The sequence below is a fragment of the Chiloscyllium plagiosum genome, chromosome 21 (assembly GCF_004010195.1).
Source record: "Chiloscyllium plagiosum isolate BGI_BamShark_2017 chromosome 21, ASM401019v2, whole genome shotgun sequence".
Lineage (NCBI taxonomy): Eukaryota > Metazoa > Chordata > Chondrichthyes > Orectolobiformes > Hemiscylliidae > Chiloscyllium > Chiloscyllium plagiosum.
This window is the reverse complement of record NC_057730.1, coordinates 10,665,168-10,686,316: the sequence shown is the minus strand read 5'-3', so window position 1 is coordinate 10,686,316 and position 21,149 is coordinate 10,665,168. Positions and strand designations below refer to the sequence as shown.

Here is a 21,149-nt window from a genome sequence, read left to right as displayed (position 1 = left end):
GATCACACCCACTGCTCTGCCTTCATCAATCCTCTTCATTACTTCAAAAAACTGAGTACTATATTCACTCGAATTTAGAAGAATGGGGGGAATCTCATGAAAACTTAAAATTTTAACAGGCCTAGACATGGTAAACATAGGGTATTCTCAGTGACTGGGGAGTTAAGACCTAGGTGTCACAGACTAAGGTTACAGAGTAGACTACAGAGATGAGAAATTTCTTCACCCAGAGGGTGCCATAGAAGACAGTTGAGACAAAAAATTGAATGTTTTCAAGGAGATAGGTGTAGTTTTTGATGCCTATGTGGAGAAAATGGGAATTGTCTCCTGACTTGGATAATGAGGTGCAATTATATTGAATGTGGACAGAAAGACTGAATGGCCAACTCATGCTCCCAATGTAAACAAACTCCCATTAGTATCCCCAAACACACACTGACTGCTTTAAGAAAACAATGACCACCGAAATATGTATAAGTTAATCATTAAACTCATGTCCTCACAAAGCTCATATGCCACTAGGTCAAAATTCAATGTTGCAAAATAAATTATATGGAATAAATATAAATTAATCACATATCCTACATCATAAGATAGACTGAGGGCTTTTGCCCCAAATGTGGATTTTCCTGCTCCTCAGATGCTACCTGACCTGCTGTGCTTTTCCAGCACCACTCTAATCTCGACTCTGATCTCCAGCATCTGCAGTCCTCACTTTCGCTTAAACCTATTCAGTGTTTAGGCTACAGAGGGTGAATTCCTGGAGTGTGCACACACTAGTTTTTATATCAGTGCATTGAAGAATTAGAATTGTTGGAGAAAAGGCTAATAAATATCCTTGGTAAAGGCACCTTTGGGAAGCAGTGAACATATAAATTTACATTATTTGATTTCATTTGTTTTATTGTTTCCACTGTAACAAGATACATGTGACAGTGGAAAGTTTTGTTTTGCAGACAGAATAGGCAAATTATAACAAATAAGGACATACAGATCATAGCGTAGATTGGACAGAACGAGGCAGAGTTACGACTGCATGGGTGTACAAAAGCAAGATCAACATTAGATTTGAAATTTGACAGGTCCAGTTAGCAGTCTAATAACAGGGAAGAGACTTCTTTAATCTGTTGGTATGTGTTTAAGCTTTTGTATCTTCTGTTGAAAGAAGCAATTGGAAGAGATTAGAACCAGCGGAGGGGTCTTTGATGATGTTGGCTGCCTTCCTGCAGTAACAAGAAGTGTAGATAGACCATGACATGGTTCATTCTGAAACAAAGGTCTTTGACCTAAATAAAGGAACCTATGAAAGCATGAGGGCAAGTTGCCTATGGTGGATTGGGAAAATACATTAGAAGACTTGGTGGTAGACAAACAATGATTAATATTTAGAAGAGGTTTTACATGGTCTGCAACAAATATACATTCTTTGAAGACAGAAAAGCTCAGAGGAAAGGTGAATTAACTGTGGCTAAAAAAAAGTTAGATTGCATTAGATCAAAGCAAATGAATTGTAAAGGTTGCCAGAAGAAGTGCTAAGCCTGAGAATTGGGAGCAATTTAGAATCCAGCAAAGGATGACTAAGAATCTGATAAAGGAAGGAATGAGGGAACACAAATGCAAAGTATGAAAGCATGAAACTTAGAAGGTACACTGTAAAACATCTCTACATATATGAAGACAAAACAATATTATCAAGGATAAATGTGAATTCATTACAGGCAGAGACAGAAGAATTTATAATTGAGAATAGGGAAATGGCAAAAAAACACAATTACTGTGTTTATCTTCAGATGAAATACAGAAAACCTCCCATAAGTATTACTGAACTAAGACATAAAAATGAGGAACTGGAAGAAATTTAATATCAATTAAGAGTGGCTCTCAAAATTATTCACTGGATTAAAGATTCAAAGCCCTCTGGACCAAGTGAGCTTTTGCTGAGAGTGTTGAAGGAGGTCACCATAGAGATAATAGACGCATTGGTGGTTATCTTTTAAAATTCTACAGGATGTCAGGCAGGAAGCGGTCGAGCGAGAGAGCCGTGATTTACTAAAGAAGTTGAATCTCTTGTCAAGAGGAAGAAGGAGTCTTATGCTAAGATGAGGTGTGAAGGCTCAGTTAGGGCATTTGAGAGTTACAAGTTAGCCAGAAAGGACCTAAACAGCCAAGAGGGGACACGAGAAGTCTTTGGCAGGTAGGATCAAGGAAAACCCTGAAGCTTTCTATAGATATGTCAGGAATAAAAGAATGACTAGAGTAAGATTAGGGCCTAAAGTGCAACAATCTTCAGCTGTTTCACAACGAACTACCCTCCATAGTAAGGTCAGAAGTGGGGATATTAGTTGATGATTGCATAATGTTCACCATTTGTGATTCCTCTGATAATGTCCAAATGCACCAAAATCTGGACAATATCCAGGCTTGGGCTGAAAAGTGGCAATGACCATCTCAAGTAAACAATCTAATCACTGTCCCTTAATATTAAGGAGCATTACCATTGCTAAATTTCCCAATATCAACCACTGATGAGAAACTGAACAGGACCTGACAGACAAATACAATAGCTACAAGAGTAGTTCAAAGGCTAGGTAATACTGTAATAAGTAATTCACTTCCTGACTCCCCAAAGCCTGACCATCTACAAAGCAGAAGTAATGTGATGGAATTTTCTCCAACTTGCCTGAATGAGCAACACCATTTAAGAAGCTTTTCAGTAGCAGCAGTGTGCACTGCAAAAATTTGCCAAAGACTGTTAACCAGCATCTTTCAAGCCAACAGTCACCTCCATCTAGAAGGACAAGGGAAGCAGATACCTGGAAATACAACCACCTGCTCTTTTCCCTTCAAGCTCCTCACCATCCTGACTTGGAAATATCTTGCTGTTCCTTCACTGTGGCTGGGTCAAAATCCTGGAAATTGCCCCCCTCCCCCAAATGAAATTCTGGTCTACCTGCAGCAAGTGCACCACAGCAATTCAAGAAAGCAGCTCATCACCACTTCAAAGGCAATAAATATTGTTGGAGTCAGTGACACCCACAAACGAATTAACATCAAATCCTCAAAAATTAGTATTTTTATTTGGATTGTCGGAAACCTTTTGATAAAGTCCCACATGTGAGGTCAATAAATTAGACTATGTAAGATGATACTGGTATGTATTGAGAATTAGTTAACTGACAGAAAACTGTGGAAATAAATGTCTTATTCTCAGGATGGCAGGCTGATACTAGTGGGCTATCACGGAAATCTGTACTGTAGCCACAGCAGTTCACATTCTGTTGATGACAAAACCTCTGTAGAAGAGTTAAAATTGTGAGGCTATAAGGAGGCATCAAATGGATTAGAACTGCGTAAGCAGATAGAATATATTCTGAAAAATGCCTAGTTATGGTGTAATCTTGTACATGGGTGTACTTAACATTTTAAATATTATCAATATTCATAGAATAATACAACTTTACAACAAAGCTTAAAATGAAATAAAGCTGCATTGGCAATTTGCTTTTATTTGTAGACATAAAAGAACTATTCCAATGTTTGTCCCAGAGTCTTCATCTAAGCTGCAAAAATTTACAAGGTAATTAAACTTTTGGATATCATTATTTAGTTGTCATCTCCAAATAAAATATTAAAATAATGGTTATTACAAGCTTGCAGAACTTTAAAATGTGAGCAGTTAAATATATTATCTGATTAAAAGGATTGTGTTAACATTTTTATACTTGTATTGTCCTATCTATTTGACAATTTATAAGCATCTTCATTTTTGATAACAAATTATCAAAAACTTGAGGATTGATTTGTTACCTCCCATCTTTTGAGCTGCATCATTCCTCTCGTCCCTCCCTGGAGATATTTCCAAACGAACAGTAACTATCACATCGCGGACTGCAGTGGCTCAAGAAAGTGGTCTAACACCATCTTTTGCAGGCAATTTAGAATCGACTAGCAGGAACAGGGTACAGATTTGTATGGCATGTAGTGATCATACTGAATGGTAGAGCAGGCACATGGAACTGTTACATAAAAACCGATGGTGTTGGAGCAGCTCTCCATCTCTTGAGCACCCTGTACAATCAGACTGCCTGTCAGTGTTTGGATTCAGCAATGTCTTACGAGTAGTGTTGGAAATTGGTCCTCACAGAATCCCAAATGGACATTCAGAACATGGCAGGGTACTCCTCCACAATAATGGCTAACAACTGGAGTTCTCTTTTGCTGGATGACCAGCTTGAAACCTTGTGAGGTGTAAATGTATCTGAGTCCTAAATTAGCATTCAGGCTCCCAAGTTGATCATAGTATTGCAATTTCTAAAATTCTTGGCCCCTGCATTGTTTCTCAATCTGTGCTGAATGTCAGAACAGTCCTGAGGCAGTATCCCTCTAATCATATTTGGTGATTAAGTTATATAGTTTGTTAAAATTCCAACAATATATTATACTATTTACTTAAATTAGTGAAACATTGGAAAGCAATTGAAACAAGAAATTGAAAAGACTTGCTACAGGAAGGCTAAATTGGTGTACAGCTGGTGAAGCTGAAGTTTAAGAGGGTAACTAATGCGACCAGAGCTAAAATGTGTGCATGGTTTTGAAGTGTGATTCATGGATCATCTGTTAAAGGTAGCTCAGTACATGAGTCAGTAAAATGGGGATAAATTAGGGTCTGGATTGCTGATGACAAACCTGTTTACCTCAATAACAGAGGTAGTTCCCTGAATTTTAGATTGCGTCGTAAATGCATTAAACCTTAAAGAAGAATAATCCACAAAATGGTCGTAACAACAATCCCAAATGCTGATGTTTAAAGCAGTGCTGATAGTTCCATTTAATCAAATCATGATTGCAACAAACATCTGAATTTATTATACAATTGATAGAAAATTTATTATGATAGAAATTAAAAATCCAGTGATCTGATTTATAGTTGTTACACCATCTTATAACATTTGATTCCTGCTGTCCATTACTGTGGGAATTATTAAGAACTTTATAACGACGCAGTCATGTTTTAATTCACTATTCCAATGTTGTCTTTCTATAACTAATTATTTTCATGCATTCTTTTATATTCCATTCTAGTTTATCCCCGTCCTTACACTGCTTGGTTTTAATAGCTATCAATTATATTGGGGACATTTGAGGTTCACAAAAGGTGCCAGTCTCAGCCAGGATGTATGCGTTCATGAGACAAGTAAAATTTTAGCATATGACATTTTTACTTGCTGCCTTCATAACTAATCAATGCATATTGAGTAACAGCCATGATTTGAAAGAACATGATTGCATCTGCAAATCCATATTGCTTATGTTTCTGGAGGCACTTTGTGTGGATCTTATCACTTTTAAGATAATAGAAGCTTGGCAGAGAATCCGAACTGATACTATAATAAAAAAACTTCTTGTATTTAGAATCCTAGTTTATTTTTCCCAATAGTAATGCAATAGGGGGTTTGAACATGACTTGCATGGTTATTTCTTTTAAAACCTAATTTTCTCTTAATTTTATTACGGGAATACAAAACATCCTCTAATATTTTTCCAAACTCATTACTCATTTTTGTTTAAATAGTGAACTCTGCTAAACTATTTTATTACAGAGTGCAGCACGTGGTTAATTTGATAAGTCACACATCGGGTTCAATTCTCAATTCAAGCCCAGGTGTGAACTGTCTTTGTGAAATGGCCATCTGAAATAGGTGATTCCTTTGGACTCGTGATGCAGTGGTAAAGTCCCTACCTCTGAGTCAGGAGGCCTGCTTTCAAGTCCCACTATTTCAACAAATCAACAGGTTGATTTCCTTAAAACAAACACCATGGACTGTTTCTGTAAGAGGCAATATATGGTGCTAGCGAGCTAGCCAAATTAAGAGTTTGCAGACCATCTCTATCTAGCTACAATGTAGCGAATATGTTTGAATCAGCAGAAGGAATGTTGACTTCAGTTTCTGAAGACACAACTTTCCTTGCATCATTATCAGAGATTATGACACTACACATTATTTTGTTCCTTTTGTTTAGCTGGCTCACAGGAAGGCGCCCAGAATTTACAGATCCTAAAGTGGTTGCACAAGGAGAAGGAAGAGAAGGTTTGAGTCAGAGAATATTTTCAGTTTACATATTACCAGTGAAATTGCTCTGCTGCACAGGGCTAGTAGTTTCATATGATTAAATCTGACAAGCAGTGTCTTACGAATTTGTTACAGATTAGGGAAAATGATGCCTTTATAGAAAATGATATAGCATGCTGAATATCACAGTACTGGGGGGGGGTTCAGATTTTCTTTCCTCACACTGCTTCCACCCCCAAACTGGGGTGAGGTTCACTGCACTTGTTTGCCGCAGTTATGGAACGGGCTTATCAGGCTACAATTCAGGTCCCAGGAATTTGTGTGTCCTTATCAGATGTACCTGGAACGTTGTGGGAAACTAGGGTAGAGATTGCTGGACCCTTTACAGAGAGCAATGGATGAGGTGCCAGAAGACAGGTGTTGCCATTATTTAAGAAAGATGATAAGGAAAAGAAGAGAGCTATAAATTGGTGAGCCTGAGGAACACAATTTACATGCATTTGGAAAGGCAAGGACTGGTTAGGGATAGTCAACAAGACTTTATGCATGGGAAATCATGTCTCTCTAACTTGAGTTTTCTGAGGTGATGACAAAGACTGATGAAGGCAGAGTAGCAGACTTTATCTATATGGGCTTAAGCAGTGATCAGATTTCGTGGACTAGTTAGCAAGGTTAGATGACATGGAATCGGGGTGGGGGGGGGGCGCGCTAGCAAATTGGTAACAAAATTGGCATGACTGTAGGAGATGGAGGGTGTGATGGTGGAGGGTTGTTTTTCTGGATGGAGACCGGTAACCAGCAGTGTACTATAAGGATCAATGCTGTATCCACTGCTTTTTATCAACTCTATAAATGATTTGGATGTGAATATAGGAGGTATGGTTGGTAAGTTTGCATGGTAACAAAATTGGTAGTGTTGTGGACAGCGAAGGTTATCTTAGAGTACAATAGGACTTGCATCTGCCACTCCTCAGGACAGCTGATTTTGTTTAATTTAGATAAATGTGGTGTTACATTTGGTAAGACAAACCAGCACAGAACTCACATTTAATGGTAAGTTCCTGGAGGATGTGGCCAAACAAAGACCTGGGTGCAGGTAGCATTTGGTATGTTTGTCTTTATTAGTTATTGGTGCATTGAGTATAGGAGTTGGAATGTCATGTTGTGGCTGTAGAGGACATTGGTGAGGCTACTTTTAGAAAGCTGCATACCTTGCTGGTCACCCTGCTTTCGGAACAATGCTGTTAAACTTCAGAGGGTTCAGAAAAGATTTAAAAGGATGTTGCCAGGAGTGGGAGTTATAGGCAGACCTCAGAGGTTTAGAAAATCATGAGGGGCATAGGTACGAGGAAAGGAAAGGTCTTTTTTTTTTTTAACCAGAGTAGGGGAGTCCAGAACTGGAGTATTATGGAGAGAGGGAAAAGATTTAAAAGGTCTTCACACAATGTATCATCGATAGCCATGGATGAGGTGCCAGAAGACAGGTGTTGCCATTATTTAAGAAAGATGATAAGGAAAAGAAAAGAGAGCTATAAACTGGTGAGCCTAAGGGACACTATTTACATGCATTTGGAAAGGCAAGGACTGGTTAGGGATAGTCAACAAGACTTTGTGCATGGGAAATCATGTCTCTCTAACTTGAGTTTTCTGAGGTGATATAGTGTGTGTATGGCATAAGCTGCCAGTGGAGGTGTGTACAACATTCAAAACTCACCTGGATGGGTACATGAATAAGAAGGGTTTAGAAGGGGATATGGGTCAAATGCTGGCAAACGGGACTAGATCAATTTCTTCAAGTATTGAAGGCATTGGTTAACTGGTAGTGACTCCAAGGAAGACATACCAGAACTGTTGTTAAAATATTCAGAGCATTTTCTTTTGCATTTTTATATATTAATTCATTGACTGGGTAAGGGTATTGCTGGCCAGCATGTATTGCCCACCCATAGTTGCCCTGAGAGCATTTGAAAATTAATCATATTGCTGTCCTTACATGGTCTGGCCTGCATATGATTCCAGACCCACAGCAATGAAGCAGATTGGCTTTTCTGGCAACAGTTTCGTGGTTATCATTAGACTCTTAATTATTTAAATCCAAAACATTAACTGGGTGTCTGCATTAACAGTCTAGCAATAATACCAATAGGCCATTGCTAGTTCACTCTGTCCATCTCATCTCCACTAATTCCCTTCTTTCCTTGTAGAAATTAAACATGGTAGGAAGTGGGTGTTCCTCTGCAAGTAAAACACTTGTTCTTTTTTATAACTAGTACTTTTTTAGATAAAATTATTCCTTCTATGTAATTAGGTCATGTTTTCACCTTTTACAGCAATTGTTAATGGAAGCAAATGGAATATTCATTGTCTTCTTTTGCATATTTAGTTACAAGGGTATTGTCACAAGGCTACGTAACCATCTCTTTCAACATCGTCACCAAGGACTTGAAGAAGCTTGGATACGATTCAATCCCTACTAATCAAACATCTGACAATACAGGATTCTAAATGTGTCAGGAAACAAATTTAAATTAATTGTCACTATTCTGAAATGTTTTTAAACTATGCATTTTCTAAATATGTTACTTGTCTATAGTCCACTATTTGCAAAATATCAGGATTAATAGTATTTGCTGCGACACACATTCTCTGATCAGGAAAGCATTAGTTAAATAGTATGGTCCAAGGCAAGTAACAGATCCCATGTGGATCTGGTTGTAATACTTTACCTGTGATCTTCTGAAATAATGAAACAATTGATCATCTGAATAGATGAGTATATTCACAACAATTTTTCTACTAGCACTTGATGTCCTTCATAGATGTGGGTACAGTCTATAATCATTCTATTGTTCTGTCCAACTGCAGTCATGTTGTATTTCATTCTTTACTGATTTGGGGAGAAGAAAAAAATAAGATTGTCCACTGACCATCTCCATTCTGCATGTTGTCGTTATCTGCAAATGTTGACCTCATTATGAACACATACTAGAAAAATCTTCTCCATGCCATAAAGATTTCATCACAATCCCTCAATCTTTTCTCTGACTTTAGCTTTGGCTCAGTAGTAGCATTCTTGCCAGATGCCATACCAACCAGGAGGTGACGAAACATCCCATTCCATTTCAACATTTTAAAGTGACAAAAAGGACTCCAATGACTTGAAGCACAAATGTCCAACAACACTTACCAATCAAACTTTGTTTCTTGATTTTTGTTTCTGGTATTAAAAAAATGCACTTGATTGAGCATTAAAAAGGTTATCCAGTAATTATAGTGTTGCTTGGTGTATAAGTTAAGCTCTTTTTGGAAATAAATACAACCACAGAATTTGAGTTACTTTCTAATGATTTTACCATTTTAGCCATTGTTAGAACTATTCTCAGATTCACACATCTGTTAGTAATGGCAACACCAGTTAAGACTAAGGGAAAAGAAATTGAGGCTTTAAGCGAGACTGACAATTTTTAAAAAAATTTCAGAAGATGGAGAAAACCTTTTGCCTTCTGTGAAAAGTACTCGTGTTGAGTGAAATAGCAAAACTGCTAAGCATCATCAATATTAGGAGTCAATTGAATTATTCCAGAGTAGAGTACACCAAGATCTTTGTAAATGGTTCATGGCACAGTGAGCCCAAAGAGATTGAGTGCAACCCTTGTACTTCCGCAATGTGTCATGGTGATTAAAAAGGTGTAGTGAATAACTTTGGTAACCAAATGTTCCCATCAAACCAGAAAGGTTTTCTGTCTTTCACAGAAATCAGTCTTGTGTATACAAATTTCAGTCCAGGTGCAATGCCCAGTACTGCCCAATGACCGATGATTCATATTGTGAAGGTTCATGACATTATCTAAAAACATTGGTGTTAAGAACGGAATGTCAGTTTGTTTTATTTTTAATGTTTAACGCTCTTCGTTGTGTTGAGATCTGTTAATAGGCAATATAAATAGCTTATCAATAAGGTATCCTATGACTTCATTCTCTCTTTCCCCCCCCCCCCCAACAAAAAAGCAGGCCAATCAGAGAGAAAAGATCTGTACTAGTGGTACTGCTAGTGAGCTGTCTCAAAGTTTCAGGCAAAAGTCCAAAGCGGTTTAGAAGTTAGTAAGAGAAAGGGTCAAAAAACAGAAGGTTTTAAAAACGTGTCGGTCAGGAAGCATCCTACAAGGCTGCTGAATGCAGGAGTTTCAGGAACATGTGTTCCTGAAGGTGGAGTAAATTTAGTTAAAGGCTCTTCATGTGATCTTTAAATAAAGAAATCACAGAGTAAACAGAGACGTTTTCAGAAAATATGACTATCCTAACAATTTTTTGAGTGGTTTATGAAATTACCACGGCAGGTCACTTGGGTATTATGAAAATACAGGCCGAAATATAAAAAAAAAACTTTCATTGGCCAGGATTTACATAGCGTAGTCTTTAAATTTTGCCAGCAACTCATCACATTGAGGATGTCTCAAATCAAATCATAATAAATTATTTTCTTTGGAGTGCAATCACTATTGTATTTCATTGCCCCAAGCATAACATCTGTTAACGCCACTATCTAACACTTGCAATTAATGTTCAATTGTCAATACTGTAGTTTTATATGTATATAATGTGGCATTACATAATTAAGGTAGAACAAGGTGGAATTTGCATAAAATTAGTAACCTTCAGCAATATAAAATATACAATTCTTATGGAAAATAAATGACATGCAAACCATAGTAACAGATACCAACAATTTAATTTCATCATTTAAGCAACAGGCCCCTGGATCTTTTCTGCTGTTCAAATGGCATAAACAATAAGATTGAGTGAATTGCTACAAAACCATTACATAGAAAAAAAAATACAGAACATATGTTACAATAGTACAAATGATAAATTATATTATACAGTAATGACAGTTGAGCACAATACCATAAAAAGCAGCCTGCTTCCAGCATCATGAATGAGTTTGGTAGATATACAGAACATAATACACGAGAAAGGTAGGTTACTCACCATGTGCAGTAGTCCTCATTCTTTAAAAGTAGTTATCCATTGCCTTAAAGTAAGCCAAATAACTGGAAAATTAAAACGTTCCAGTCCCTCCACTAAACACTTCAATGAAAGCCTCAATGATTTGCTTGCCTTAGCATTATACAAGTGTGCATTCCCTCTAATTCCCACCAAACAAAATTCTCCGTTTTAAAAAAAGTGTAAATTTCAAGATAATGGTTTGGTGGTACTTGAAGAATGCATCAGTTCACAGTTAATAATTAGAATTAACAATGAATCCAACCTGTATTACAGCAAGCACATACCAAAGTATTAACAATAGCACAAATAGCATGAATTCACTTGGTTGGAGCGTACAGTAACAGGAAGGCCTAAAAATTCATCAGCCAGATTAAATGGATTACTAACTCATGCTGAACAAAGTGGAACTTTATTTTCAGTACGGAACTCTTTGAAACCAAGGCATGGAGATGAATCCTGGTATCGTGCAGAGGACTGTACATGCGGAGTGCTGTGTTTTGAAGGAAACCAAAGTTTTCAATTATGTGCAAAAAAATAACATTTGCCATGTTATTCAATGTAATAATTCCAAAAAGATCTGATATACTTGCATTTGAAACATTTTGAGCTGTTTAGGATTTCAATGTACAGAAGTGTTCAGAGGCAGAGACACTAGTTTGCACCAGGTCTGCAACTCTAATTTATTGTTTTCAGCTATGTCTTCATTCAGCAATGTGGAGTAAGTCACCCACAAGCACTTTTTTATATTAGGGTGATGAACTCAGAGGCAGAATGCTTACATACTTTCTGGATGATGCATGGTACATAACTTGAGAGACCAAGAGAGAGAGAGGATGTGATGAAAATGCACACTCTCATGCTCATAAAAGTTAAAAAGGTGTATTAATATATTCTAGAAAGTGTTTTTACTCCTTGTTTTGCGAAATTTATGCATTATAATTAATGCAAATGTAATTTTTCTGAATATGCAACTTTCATATCATCTTTTAGTAAAACATACTTCTACTTCATCTCAATTAAAAAGCCCTGCAAGTTGGTGTGAAGGTTTCTGAATAAGAATGCAGAGAATGGAATTAAAGTAATTAAAATTAGCACAGATTGTATCTGACACCAAAAAACCTCAACAGGAACTATTACAAATGATTTTTATTTGTGAAGGAGTGCAAACAATGAAAACGTACTGATGGCTGAGGTAGTTTTTCTGTGACTTTGTTGCTCAATGTGAGCACAAATCATTTCCTTTCTGCCTTCCGATGGGGCAATTAAGTAGTTTTCTAGAACCTAGTTCCTATAAACATCTCCACGCAAAGTATTTTGTAGGAGCCTTTTCAGATTCACTAAAGTAGTCGACCACATTGTTTACACTTACCTAGGTTTTCTCCAATATAATTATGTATTTGGTGTAAATATGCAAATTAGCAAAATGTGGATACACAGCTATAAACAAATACACAAGGATGACCTTGGATGTTAAGAGAAAAGTAGTCGTAGATCATTTGGCTTCTAAAGCATATTTCACCATTTATAAGGTGATGGCTGATCCAATTGTATCCTCAACTCTACTTTTCTGCCTACCTCTAACTCCATTATGAGCCAAGCATATCTAATCACAGAAATATTAATGTTTTGCACTTTGACTAACAAAGAGTTTATTCCTAAATGGGTCCATACCACCCATGAAAATTGCCATGGTCAGCAAATGTAAAATATTGCATTTTGGAGGAACTTTTAGCCTTGGAACTACTTTCCAGGATTTCCTAAAACCTGGTGAGAAACTGGGCAAGAACAATCACTCAATGAGATCTCTAACTTCATGCTTTGGAGGAATGCATGAAAATGTGTTTGGCTTCATCCATCACAAATAAGTGAGTTACTACAGAAAATAGTCAAAGCTGAAGTAGCAACTGAAAATGACTGAAGAATAAATTAGAACATGTGAAAAAAGAAAGACAAACGTGTGGATGTACAGTGTTAGCCTTCATTTCAGCAAGGGCAATTCATGTAGGTTTCAACTGTGAGAGGCCTCTCTTTGATTTTCCAGTTCTATGGCTTACTTAATTCATAATGTGGTAAGGATATTGAATAGTCAGGATGCTCATTTAGAAAGTATTAACTATGCTATTGATCAAATACCTATTGTACAGCTCCCCATAGTAAAATACATAACTACAGTACATATGAAATTATACAAGTTGCAGATGACAGACTACATTTACACTGATGCAGTTATGTAATAGAATGACAGTAAGTTTTTACAGTACATAATGAAAACAGTTGTTGATACAAATCTTACCAGAAGCTTTGTATAAATTTTAGTGACTAAATGCAAGACTATACAAGTCGCAGATGCACTCTTAACATGCATACTCTCTCACACTCGCTAGAACTCGAAGAACACAAATTCAAAATATCTTGACTCGTATAATATAAACATATGGCAGATTGAACAGGGTCACAATCCAAATGAATTTGCTTTGCATGAAATATGTACATGGCATTTGTGTGTTTGGTATGCAGATCACCACTTTGATTAAAAAATGCACACGTGTGTGAAAGTAACTTGAGAAGCAATATTTGTATTTAGAAAACTGGAAAATTCGAAAGTTATATAATTTCTCTACTTGTATTGACAGTAAGGACATTAAAAATATAAGGTGCACATTGTAGTCTGTATATGCTAAAACTAAAGAAATTAGTTTGACATGAACAATTATTCCACATCCATATTTTAAATAAAAGCAAATAATGCGATTGCTGAAACCGGAAATAAAAAGACCAAATGCTAGAGAAACTTAGCAGGTCTGGGAGTCCTATTGAAAGAGAAACAGAGTTGGTGTTTCGAGTCCAACATGGCTAATTCTGTATTCATATTGGACTCGAAACATTAACTGCTTCCCTCTTAACAGATGCTGCCAGTTATGAGTTTCTTCAGCATTTCTGCTTTTTTATTCTATACTTTAAAATATTTACGGTGAGTAGTTTCTTCTTCACAGCCTGTTGCCTTTATCTAAGCAAAATAAAATCAGTCGGATCTCTGCATTTCATTTCAATCTGGATGACAGGTAACACACAAAATTACATTTCTGAATATAGATCTGAGCAAGCGAGAGAAAAAAAAGCAACAGATTATTTACGATAGCTATCCAGTGGGGGTATGAAATCTTCTACGTGCATGTCAAATGTTACTGGAAGAAATGTGAAGTGGAAATACATTGAAGAAGTGTTGATCATCACCATTATAATGCCAGACTGCTTATTATCTACTACCCTGTAAACCACTCCAAGACATATTTTTATTACTTAATAAATGCTATAAAGATGAAGGCTATTGTTTTTCTTCTTATGGAAGTAAACTAATTTGAATGAGTAAACTAAATCCAAGCTTTTCATTTTCCCTTTAAAACAATACTAATGTGCTGTTGGTCAAGTCTACAAAACTCATTACTTAGCCCCCCCCTCAAAAAAAACTCAAACTCTGAAAAACTCTGTTATCCTAACCCACTTGTCTTCATAAGAGAAAAATTCCTCATTCATTAAAAGCAGTGCATGGATTGATCACTGTAGTCAGCCCCTTTTAGTTACTAAAATACCAACCTAGGGCTATTTATCTTCTCTGCATAGCAATTTATTCTTACATACACATCTGGTCATCCATATATTAAAAAAAACTTATTTTCAAATTTCATTATGAAACTTTATAAATGCTATGTCCTTTGTGTTGAACCAACATGACACATTTAAAACAACAGACAAATAAACTCTCATGACTGGATTCCTTTTTCTCTTTCTAAAATGTAGAGCTTAATCTTAACTCAACAATGAAGCAAAGATACAATTTGGACCGCACATTTCATGGCACCTGTCAACACAATGTTTTAAAGCAGATAAAAAACACGGTTGCAAAATCTTACCAAAATCCCTACACAAAGATTAAAAATAGCATAAAACTTGTAAACTACAACATGGTTGCAAATTACAGACTCTAAAATGTGGCTATTTAACCCTTACATGAAGACTCATCTATTTAAAAAAAGCTGTGCAAAATATACAGGATTAACTGCATATACCAATGTTGAGTCTGAATTAGCTTAATGGTTGCTTTACTTAGTAAAAACTAAAAGAAATAAAACAAAATAAGCACCTAGATTTCAAAATTACACAGAAGTACATTTTCTTTTTTAAATTCTATTTTACTAATCTCTACTCAGCTTCATTAACAATGGTGAATACTACAACCTTTCATGTAGACAAGTGTTTTTAAATATTCTAGAGAATAGCCATTGTCATCATTAGCAAATCTTAGATTTCAAGAACAGAAAAAGACTAATGCATGCAGCTTTCTTCCACTTAAAAACAATCTCCACCAAGTAACTGTGTAAATGGTTTGTTCATCATTTGCAATATTTAATAATCACAATTTTACAAGGAATTTCAATCCTATCAGTACTATTAATACTGAACAATAACCGATACCTTCTGCTTAAATAGAATCTACTGCCAAGAATATTACTTCAAATAGCAATTAAAAGATGCATGCAAGAGTCCAAATTCTAAAGCAATTTTGTGACAGCCTATTCAGAAGATAGCATGACTAAAAACGCCTTACTGCTATGAACAGGTGTGTAAAATTATTTTCAATCCATCAGCTAGGAAATCAGGGTTTTGTAGGCTTGTTGATATTCTGATTTTGGTTAATTCCATTTTTGCTTTTATGATAAGGAAGCAAATTTCTAACTCCTGAAAACAGTCATTGTGGCCTGTCGAACATTCTTTGAAACAGGTCAATAGTCAGGTGACTTGTGAAATATGCAAAACAGTGATTATACCACACAAAACACTATGTTACCTTTGGACAAACTATAATATGCACTTAAGGATTGGAGGATTCATTAGATGTGAATATTAAATTCACAATACTAATGTTCAACTACATGTTCAGTCACCATATGATACCTCCATTGGCAGCAAATAGCTTCTTTAGAAAATAGTGTAAAGTAACCACTGTAGATATACACTTCATGAAAACCAACACAGCAAAACCCAAACTTACTGTGAAGGTTTCCTCACCACAGCCATATTGCAGTCTACAATACATTTAACTTAGCTAGCCACACTCCTATCTAAGGTTTTTCTCTGTAATGAAGATATTTCCTCTGGTATTTTATAATAGGAAAGGATTAGTCGTAGAGGTCTGGGATGTAGGTGGAGGGATGCCTGTTGTTATAAGTGGCTGGGGCATTGTTCCAGCAATGTTCATTCCTGTACCCGTTCGACCAATAACAGGTACCGGAACCATTCCCATTGCCACTGGTGCTGACATCGAGGTGTGTGGCATCGGCTCCATACTAACTGCGGGTAAGGTGCCAAACGTAGTCTGTCCTGAGGCCATCAAAGGACTTGCTCGCATTTGGTTCAGTGTAGGAGGCTGTGGCTGATTAATTTGAAAGGGATTAATCTGAGTGACCTGGACTGGCGCTAGAAAAAGAAAATGAATATCAATAAAATAAATTTAGATTTTAAGACATCCAAACAAAAATTATAATATTAACTTACAATCTTTCCAAGAATTTCCAATCATTTTCTATCTTTATACTAACAAGATGGTCTCACTTTTATTTGGCTTTACATTAAGTAATAAACAGAATTGCTGAATACCTATCTTTTCTTGAAGAATTTAACCATTTCTGATTTTTAAATATACTGCAGATTAGAAGTACAAGAAACCCATCTGGGTTATAGTCACTCAAATCAGAATTTCATTTACAATGGTAATGCACGTTTGCATTTATATTGTACATTGCAAGTGTACGAATTTCAATTCTCATCCACATACTTTGGATTATTTTCCATGCCTGGAAACACAAAGCAGAAGACAGGAAAGTGCAAACATAACTGTTAGAAAACGAAGTAGGCAGTTTATACATTTAAAGTTAAAAGTTTGCTGGGATCCAGTAATATCTAGAGTCTGGTTCAGCTTGAGAAAATGGTCAATTATGGCGTAGGGAGAAATTGGTGGAAATAACACAGGGTTTGTTATGGAAGCCCAAATCCATTTCAGAATAAAACAGCAATCAATGCAAATATCCTTTATTTCAATTTGTCTTGAATGAAAAATAACCTGAATCATGTCAAGTGCCAGATTTAGAGTACATTCGGGATTGTCAGGCACCATAACATTGAGTGCAAGTTAAAGATTTGAGTCAAGATGTTTCAAATGAGGTGATGGAGAGTTACAGAGTCACCAGGAAGGATTTAAAAGAGAGTTAAGAAGAACAAGACTTTAGCAAGTAGAATAAAGGAGAAGCCTAAAGTTTTATATAGATATGTGAGCAATAAAAGGATGACTAGGGTAAGATTAGGGCCTGTCAAAAGACAGAAGTGGGAAGTTGTGTGTGGATCCTGGGGAGATTGGAGAGGTGCTAAGCGAATATTTCTCATCTGGTTTCACTCCGAAAAAGGAGAATATTGTAAAAGGAGAAGACTGAGATTCTATTATACTTGACAGGATTGAGGTTAGTAAGGAGGAGGTGTTTCAATTCTAGAAGGTGTTAAAGTAGATAAGTCCCTTGTGCCTGATGGGATTTTTCCGAGAGTTCTCTGGGAAGCTAGGGAGAAAATGGTCGATCCTTTGGCCTTGATCTTTGAGTCATCATTGTCTACAGGTTCAGTACCAGACGACTGGAGGATTGCAAATGTTGTGCCCCTGTTCAAGAAGGGAGGTAGAGATGATCCAGGTAATTATAGACCAGTGAGCCTTACATCTGTTGTAGCAAAAGTTTTGGAAAGGACTATGAGATAGGATTTATAATAGTCTAGCAAGCAACAATTTGATTGGAAATAGTCAACATGGATTTGCCAAAGGCAGGTCGTGTCTCACGAACCTCAGAGTTTTTTGAGAAGGTAACCAAGCATGTCGATGAGGGTAGGGCAGTTGACATTGTGCACATGGACTTCAGTAAAAGCCTTTGACAAGGTTCCATATGATAGGCTATTGGAGAAAATGCAGAGGCATGGGATTGAAGGTAATTTAGCAGTTTGAATTAGAAACTGGCTTTCTGTAAGAAGGCAATGAGTAGTAGTTGATGGAAAATATTCAGCCTGGAGTCCGGTTACTAGTGGTGTGCCAGAAGGATCTGTTTTAGGACCATTGCTGTTTGACATTTTTAGAAACGACTTGGACTCAGGCATAGGTGGATGGATAAATCTACAGGTGATACTAAAGTCGTTGGAGTGGTGGACAGTGTGGAAGAATATTGCAGGTTACAGGGAGGATTGGATAAACTGCAGAACTGGGCTGAAAGGTAGCAAATGGAGTTCAATGCAGATAAATGAGAGGTAATCCACTTTGGGAAGAATAACAGGAAGGCCGAATACTGTGTCAATGGAAAGATTCTTGGTAGTGTGATGTGCAGCAGAATCTGTGTGTCCATGTACGTAGATCCCTGAAAGTTGCCACCCAGGTTGAGAGTACTGTTAAGACGACATACAGTTTGTTAGGTTTTATTGGTAGAGGGATTGGAATCCAGAGCTGTGATGTCATGCTGCAACTGTACAAAACGCTAGTGCGGCCTCGCTTGAAATATTGTGTATAGTTCTGGTCGCCCCAATATAGAAGGGTGTGAAAGCATTGGAAAAAGGTGCAGAGGAGATTTACCAGGATGTTCCTGGTCTGGAGTGAAGGTTTTATGAGGAAAGGCTGAGGGACTTGTGTCAGTTCTCATTGGAAAGGCGGCAGCTAAGAGGGGATTTAATAGAGACATACAAGATTATCAGAAGATTAGATAGGGTGGACAGTGATAGTCTTTTTCCTAGGATGATTATGTTAGCTTGTATGAAGGGGCATAGCTGCAAATTGAGGGGTGATAGATTTAAGACAGATGTCAGAGGTAGGTTCTTTACTCAGGAGTGGTAAGGGTGTGGAATGCCCTGCCTACCAACGTAGTTAACTCAGCCACATTAGGAGCAACTAAACAGTCCTTAGATAAACATATGGATGATGTTGGGATAGTGTAGAGTGATGGGCTTCGATTAATTCACAGGTTGGCGCAACATTGAGGGCCGAAGGGCCTGTTCTGCACTGTATTGTTCTATGTTCTAAGTATAAATGGGTAAGTAGCCTCTGGCGATCGAAAATATGTTAGGCAAACAGCCTTCATACAATTTAAAAAGCACAAATATCCCATAAGAAAGCAAACAATCCTACCTCCATACTATTCCAGCTTTGTGCTGACATGTGAAATTTTAAACTCTCAAAGCAGCAGAATTAGAGAAATTCAAGAGTATCCTTATTAGCGCTCCAGTTAATTGAAACCACAACACATCAACTTCAACCGCAATATTTAAATTGGTACAAGTCAACAGGCATAAGTTAATATTTTTGACACACTGACACACTTCTATGCCCAAAAAGCCATCACCCTAAACATCTTTTGCGAGCTGGTGAGGTTACAGCTAATGCATTTTCAGTGCGCATGCACAAATTGGAATATTTCAATGAGGCATTAACAAACCTGCTTACTGCATCCTGGATTTTAATCTCAAATTTAAATTCAACAATTGACAGCATTCATCATTGTAGGGCCCACTACATTTTCTAAGTACTGTAGTTCTTGAGCTTAAAACTAGCCTTTGCAAATTTTTTTTGTCAGGAATTCATTGCCTCAGCAATTTCAAGTTTTCCCAGTTAGTTGGCTTCATTCATTGGTATTTTTAATGCTGTTTTTTCTTCTTTGCAGCCTCCCTCTTGCCCCTCAACTCTTGCAGCCTCATCATCCCCTCTTATAACCTTGTCGAAACCCCTCCACCAAACGTCCTACCAGTCTGACACCCTCAACCAGATACAGCCAGGAGAACCCCTGGTTCTGACAAAAAGCCACGACAGCAGAAGGCTTTCAGCACCCACCATCCCCTTTTGAGCAACACAAGCCTCAAAAGTTATTTCCCTTACATTCTCCTCAGTGTCTACAGATATGCTATGGGTAGAAAATTTATGATTTCTTGATTTGGAAGGAACCAGACCTGTTGTTGGATAAACATACCAAAATGTCTCTCAGATACGATGGAAAAAAACCAATATTTCTCAATTTGTGTAACAACACTATTGGAAGCCATCATACTGAAATATTGTTGAATGCTGGTATGAACTCTACAAGAACAAAAGCTAAATTCTAAGATATTCTGAAACCTCTCAGAAATAAAAGAAAACAAGCTCCAGATCAAAACCTCAAAACTATTTTGGCAAAATCTTAAAAATTGTAAGCTGAAGAGCATCACCACTACTTTCCAGAATCAGTATCCCAGTTCAATTTGCAAAAACATTTCTGAAATGCATACCTGAAGCCAGGAAAGGATTTGATATACTGGAAGGTTGCACAGGCTTGGATACCAGGGAATCCAGATTCACCAAAGCTGCATTAGGGCCCAAAAAGGACTCTGGTGTTTTTCGAGCTGTTGTTTGCTTTGATGGTGCTGAACTAGGAAGTGCTGAATCAAATAAATCTGGACTAACTGAACCACTGGGTTTAGAATTTTCTTCCAACATGTCAGTCTCACCTGAAATAAAATAAAAATTGATCAACTTCAAAATTATAAAAAAAACTTCAAGTTGATTGTATAGTAGAGAATGCAGAACCATCAAATGCTAGGGTAATCTTTCAATTTTTGTTTTATATATTGCCACTGGTCTGTATAGTAATGTGAATTTACAATCAACTGCAGCCTAATACTGCATTTTCACTATAATTCTAAGTTTTCTGCAGGTATTAATAACGCTGACAAATACTACATGCATTATAAAGTACAGGATCAAACATTTAATCTCAATCTACACAATACTTTGCCAGCTTCTATATTTAAGTTGTGCTTAGTGATAATGACCATTGATCGTCTAAACACAGAAACAGCATTTATGGTTGGAAAGCTGTACAGTATAGACACTTTTTATAGTGAGAAATGCCAAAATTGGTACAAGTCAACAGGCATAAGTTAATATTTTTGACACACACACACTTCTATGCCCAAAAAGCCATCACCCTAAACATCTTTTGCGAGCTGGTGAGGTTACAGCTAATG

General features: G+C 36.9%; 2 protein-coding genes across 6 annotated transcripts in view; one reads left to right on the top strand and one right to left on the bottom strand.

Annotated features, from left to right (window-relative positions):
- The window catches only part of b9d1 (B9 protein domain 1), a 38,635-nt gene extending 29,237 nt beyond the window's left edge, over positions 1–9,398 (top strand). The window contains exons 5-7 of one of the 2 annotated variants that reach the window (XM_043711236.1): positions 3,515–3,577; positions 6,022–6,089; positions 8,455–9,398. In XM_043711236.1, the coding sequence (XP_043567171.1) occupies positions 3,515–3,577; positions 6,022–6,089; positions 8,455–8,576 (253 nt within the window). In that variant the 3' untranslated portion in view covers positions 8,577–9,398. The remainder of the gene's footprint in view (positions 1–3,514; positions 3,578–6,021; positions 6,090–8,454) is intronic. The other variant, XM_043711237.1, reaches the window with a different exon arrangement.
- Positions 9,399–10,781: 1,383 nt separating this feature from the next.
- epn2 (epsin 2) overlaps positions 10,782–21,149 on the bottom strand; it is a 73,125-nt gene continuing 62,757 nt past the window's right edge. For all 4 annotated transcript variants that reach the window (XM_043711232.1, XM_043711234.1, XM_043711230.1 and 1 more), the window contains exons 8-9: positions 20,412–20,630; positions 10,782–16,553 (exon numbers count right to left, since the gene is read on the bottom strand). In XM_043711232.1, the coding sequence (XP_043567167.1) occupies positions 16,240–16,553; positions 20,412–20,630 (533 nt within the window). In that variant the 3' untranslated portion in view covers positions 10,782–16,239. The remainder of the gene's footprint in view (positions 16,554–20,411; positions 20,631–21,149) is intronic.